Source organism: Bison bison, unplaced genomic scaffold (assembly GCF_000754665.1).
Source record: "Bison bison bison isolate TAMUID 2011002044 unplaced genomic scaffold, Bison_UMD1.0 scf7180017864135, whole genome shotgun sequence".
Lineage (NCBI taxonomy): Eukaryota > Metazoa > Chordata > Mammalia > Artiodactyla > Bovidae > Bison > Bison bison.
Genome location: NW_011494707.1, coordinates 5,972,775 through 5,978,490, shown reverse-complemented (window position 1 = coordinate 5,978,490; position 5,716 = coordinate 5,972,775). Strand labels below are relative to the sequence as shown.

At 49.5% G+C, this 5,716-nt stretch overlaps 1 protein-coding gene across 1 annotated transcript in view; it reads right to left on the bottom strand.

Annotated features, from left to right (window-relative positions):
- The window catches only part of TMEM238 (transmembrane protein 238), a 9,515-nt gene extending 4,116 nt beyond the window's left edge, over positions 1-5,399 (bottom strand). Inside the window, exon 1 of the mRNA XM_010839882.1 lies at positions 3,350-5,399. Coding sequence (XP_010838184.1) covers positions 3,864-5,252 — 1,389 coding nt within the window. The 5' untranslated portion in view covers positions 5,253-5,399 and the 3' untranslated portion in view covers positions 3,350-3,863. The remainder of the gene's footprint in view (positions 1-3,349) is intronic.
- Positions 5,400-5,716: the final 317 nt, after the last annotated feature.

Here is a 5,716-nt window from a genome sequence, read left to right as displayed (position 1 = left end):
CCATCACCAACTCCCAGAGTTCACTCAGACTCATGTCCATCGAGTCAGTGATGCCATCCAGCCATCTCATCCTCTGTCGTCCCCTTCTCCTCCTACCCCCAATCCCTCCCAGCATCAGAGTCTTTTCCAATGAGTCAACTCTTCCAATGAGGTGGCCAAAGTACTGGAGTTTCAGCTTCAGCATCATTCCTTCCAAAGAACACCCAGGGCTGATCTCCTTTAGAATGGACTGGTTGGATCTCCTTGAAGTCCAAGGGACTCTCAAGAGTCTTCTCCAACACCACAGTTCAAAAGCATCAATTCTTCGGCGCTCAGCCTTCTTCACAGTCCAACTCTCACATCCATACATGACCACAGGAAAAACCATAGCCTTGACTAGATGAACCTTTGTTGGCAAAGTAATGTCTCTGCTTTTGAATATGCTATCTAGGTTGGTCATAACTTTCCTTCCAAGGAGTAAGCATCTTTTAATTTCATGGCTGCAGTCACCATCTGCAGTGATTTTGGAGCCCAGAAAAATAAAGTCTGACACTGTTTCCCCATCTATTTCCCATGAAATGATGGGACTGGATGCCATGATCTCTGTTTCCTGAATGTTGAGCTTTAAGCCAACTTCTTCACTCTCCACTTTCACTTTCATCAAGAGGTTTTTTAGTTCCTCCTCACTTTCTGACATAAGGGTGGTGTCATCTGCATATCTGAGGTTATTGATATTTCTCCCAGCAATCTGGTGGCAGTTAGTACAAGTCAATAAATATTGATCCCCACAAAACTCAGTTATTTATCAGATTACTGGTTCACAGTAAGCTGAACGGAGTTGAGCCAAGTGACTGCTGGGAGGATAAACTGAAGCCAATCCTGCTTCTTGGGAAATGAAGTCATAGTCAGTTGATATATGGCATATGCCATTCCATCAACTCTAAGAATCATGGTGGCTCTATACAGGAGGGCATCAGCTATCCCACCTTTCAGATGTACTGGAATGCCATTACCTTTCTGAAACAGCTTTTGTTTCCCTGGAAGCTTATGCTCAAACTGCCTGTATGAAGCAGTACTCATGGTTCTCTGGGTAATCTGACAAAGAGCCAGCAGATACTGCAGCATCTTGGCTCAGTTACTGCCCACTAACCTCGACAACTGACCACCAGGAACGAAAATCCCCAAGCACTCTTGACTACAGCCTCAGATTATCCTTTCCCAAGTGTGTCCCCAGCAGGTCATGGACTGTTAAACCTCTGAGCCTTTCTGTTGATTTTTCCCCATGCATGGAATGTTCTTTCCATCTTCTTAATCCAATGGATACCTCTGGGTCTTCGTTGCTACACACAGGCTTTAGATCAAAAATCCCTCACCCAGCCCACACCTGTATTCTGGAAGACTGAGTAGACTTGTGTTACAGCACTTGCTGTGTGTATGTGTGCTCAGTCACTCAGTCATGTTCTTCTCTTTGCGACCCCATAGACTGTAGCCCACCAGCTCCTCTGTCCATGGGGTTTTCCAGGCAAGAATACTGAGTAGGTATACTGTTTCCTCCTCCAGGGGATCTTCACTGTGTAATTATTTCTAGATCTGCCTCCCTTGATAAACAGTGAGTGCTTGGAGAACAGAGGCACCTTATCTCTGAATCTCTAACACCTAATGGAATGCCTGGCACTTGACAGAAATTCAACAAATGCCAGGCCAATGAATTAATTATTTGAAAGGCACTGCATGGCAGTTCCTGTCAAAAATAAGGGGTAGACACAAGGCTACCCCTTCTTCTTCCTTGTCTAAAGTTTTCTTCTCTTTAGAGAACATGGTCTCTAAGCTTTCTGATGGCAAGGTCTGCAACCTTTGTGTTTATTTGTGATCACCATTATTCTTGGCACTTAGTAAATGCTCCTTCAAGAATTATATGGAGAATTACTTCAATCATATGAATTAATGGGAAAATGATCTTTTTCAATAACACTAAATCCTTAACTTACGGAATTATTACAATTTGTTACTATTTTGCTCTTTAAAAAAAAGAAACCTAAATCACTGAATGTGTTTCATTTTAGAATCCACGAGTCCAAATTGTACAAAAATCAAACAAGCTAAAATGCTTTGCCCCTATGATTATCTATAGAATATATATGTGTGTGTGTGTGTGTATTTAGAAACTGTTACACATTCTGTTAAAGGTGAATTGGAGAAAACTGTAAGGAAATTAAGGGTTTGACTTCCACCTAATAGCTGTATTTCACATCAGAGATGAAACCAGTCAATATGAACACCTTCTTGAATATGTTGGTAGCATGTGAACAGGAGCATTAACATCATCTCAAGGTATTGCTCTGCTCCATGCTCTTCCTCCTTGCCCCCCAAGGAATTTATCAAATGGGGTCAGAGACAAAGACCAGTATACTGACACACTGCACTTAAACCATTGAGAAGCAGTGTTTTAAAGGTCACCAATTTTGACCTTCACATGATCTCTCCTATTGTTCTAACTGACAGGGGGTCAGTTGGGAGTTAAATGAACCTCCTCCTCAGCTGTCTTAACCATTACATTCATCTCATAGGTCAGCATAAAGGGTCTTGTGATTCAGTACACATAACCACATGTGTACTATGGTACATAAGCATATATGATTTAATACAAATAACAAAATGTTTTCCAAATCTCAGAATCTTTCCAAGTTTCAGGCCATGATTAATTTTAACCTTTATGTTGACACATGTAAAATAATTTTACTTAAGTAAATGGATTTCAAAAAGCAACCATCACTACCATAAACAAAGAAACTGTTATAATACTGGGCATAGATAGAAGTTATCCACTAAAATAACTTTGTTAATATGAATGGTATTAAGTCCTAGCCAGGTGCCGGTGTTGCCTACCAAAGCCTTACAGAGGTGTTAGAGATCAGTAACCCCAAACTAATCAAATATATTCATATAATCAAAAAGATTGAAAAAGAACTGAAAAGACCTTTCCCACCGGAAGGCTCACTGCTATTTGTGCTGTGTCTTGTACCACCTAAACTCATCTTGTTTCAGAAACATTGTAGAATCTCCCCACCTTCACACCCCCCGAAGCCTCAGAACTCCTGAGTGAAGGTAATTAACACCTTTCGGCTGGTAGAGCCATAAAGCCTTAACAACAACTCATCCACTCAGAGCACTAGGTTTCAAAAACCTACTGCCACCAGGGAAGTCCTATTCAAAAACCTACCTAAGTTCAAATAATTGAATCGCTGAAGGAACAGGCCAGTTCACCTCCAGTAACTTTGTGTGTCTGAACAGAGGCGGTTGAGGAAACCACCAGGACACGGACCTGGAAACAATTAAGGAATACTGAAGGTATTCCTTCTAAATCACTTACTTGGCGGAGGCCTGAGGGCCACTCAGAGGGCTGGGGTCTGCTTCTGTCCTAGATGGAGTGACTCTTCTTCCCTCGGGCCAGGGTGGGGGTCCTCCCAGAGGGCACTGACTGCTGGGCTTGAGCAGCTGGAGCTGGAGACTGAGGAGGCAGGGCTGCAGCGTCAGGACGGTTCTGACTTAGCTCCTGGTCCGCTGGTGGCGGGGTCTCAAGATCAACTGGCTCTGTGTGAAACTCCCAGGCAGATGGAGGCTGGCTTGGTCTAATTTCCTGGACTAAAGAGCTGCTCTGGGAGGCCTGCTGGGTGTGATACGTGGCCTGAAGGTCCAGAATAGCCTGGACCACCTGAAGGTCCACAGGCTGGGTCTGCAAAGACTCAGTGGGCAGAACCTGGAGCAGAGAGATGGTGGCCAGACTCTGGGCCTGGGAGGCCTGAAGAAGTGGTGGTCCAGTTTGGCAGACCTCCAAAAGATTCTGAAGCTGCTGCTGAGAGGCCACAGGCACCAAGGAGTGGCCCTCAGAGGCCACAGGCACTGGGAGCCGGCTTTGAGAGGCCACAGGCACCAGAGGGGTGGCTCTGAGAGGTCCTAGGCATCAGGGGGTAACTCTGAGAGGCTCTAGGCACCAGGGGCTGGCCCTTAGCGGCCACAGGTATCAGGGGTTGGCCCTCAGAGGCCACAGGCACCGGGAGCTGGACTTGAGAGGTCACAGGCACCGGGGGGTGGCTCTCAGAGGTCACAGGCACCAGGGGGTGGCTCTCAGAGGCCACAGGCACCAGAGGGTGGCCCTCAGAGGCCACAGGCACTGGGAGCTGGCTCTGAGAGGTCCTAGGCATCAGGGGGTGGCTCTGAGAGGTAAGGATGGTCAGAGGCTGACTTGCAAAGGACGAGGAGACAACAGGCAGGCTCTTAGAGGCAAAGACCACCTGAGGCTGAATAGTAGAAGTCAGGGGGACAACAGGCTGTCTTGTAGAAGCAAGAGTGACTGCAGGGGCCTGGCTTGTAGAGGAAACTACAGGCTGGCTTTTAGAAGTCAGGAGATGTGGAGGCTGGCTAGTAGAGGCCAAAGGGGCTGCAAGCTGGCTCACAGAGACAAGAGTCACTGCAAGGGGCTGGCTCGTAGAGACCAAGTCTACTACAGGCTGGCTCTTCGAAGTCAGAATAGGGGCAGTTTGGCTCATAGAGGCCAAGGAGACTACAGGCAGGCTCTTAGAAGTCAGGATGACTGGAGTTGGAGCCTGCTCCAGAGGAGATGGCATAAATGGCTGCTCCAGATTGGTCGATGGTCCCTTAACGAACTTTGGGAGACTAGCCTCACGGCCCAGGTCACCAGCATCGGGCACCTGGGAGCCAGCTTCCTTTAAAATTTTGACAGCTTCGGGTTTGGGGAGATCCTTGCTGCCAAAGTCCTGAGCCTCGCCCTTCTCCGCAGCCCCTTCTGCCCGGTCTTCGTCTTGGTCTAGCTGGCTTTCGACCTGGCCCGTGACGGTCATATCCAGAGATGTCCGCCCTTTCAGGAACCTCTGGCGTTGTCGCCGCCGCCGCCGTATCCGCATAAAGGTGTTGGAAACGCTGCCTATGGTGAAAGTGAAGCGGTTGCTGATGGTCTGGCTCAGGACTTCCAGCGTGTAGGCGGAAGGCAGGCGGTAGGGGCTGTTGAAGGCCTCTTCAGAAGACAGTTCGATGTTACCGCTGTACCAGAAAGTCCACCAGAGGAGGCTGAGGAAGACGATGCTGGCACCCAGGTAGAGCAACATGTCATAGTAGAGTATACGGGTAAAGACCCCGGTGAACAGCATGGCCGCGCCCACCGTGTCGAAGGTGATGCCCAGCCAAAAGAAATGCTTGCAGCGGCCCAAGCACGACCGCTTCTCGATCTTGGCGACGTGGTTAACCGAAACCTCCATGAGCCCCGACTGTCGCTGTCGCCGCCGCCGCCGGGTCCGCAGAAGCTACCAGGCAAGCGGCGTCGCCACAGGCCGGCAGGGGCCGCTGGGTCGCCAAGGCGACGCGTTGGGGGCGCGCCAAGAAGGAGGCAGGACAAGCGTTCGGGAAAGCTCGGCCGCCGCCCACTTGCGCGGAGACGGGGGGCGGGGTGGGGGAGGCGTCGCTCCAGAGCCGGGCGCATGCGCAGTCTGCCCCAAGGCGGTCTGTCCCAAGGCGGTGCCCCGCCCCCGACCCGGGCCGCTTTTTCCCACGCGCGCAGTGTTTGCTCGGCGTGCTCCAGTCGCGTGTGCGTGTGCCGCCTGGGACCTTCGGAGAGCCAAGAGTTCACCTCACGTGCTCTGTGTCCCCGCCGTAGGAAGACATCTACATTCTTTCCTTCGAGCCCCCGCCTTCTAGAACGGGGGCGAAATCCTGAAGGAGAGCA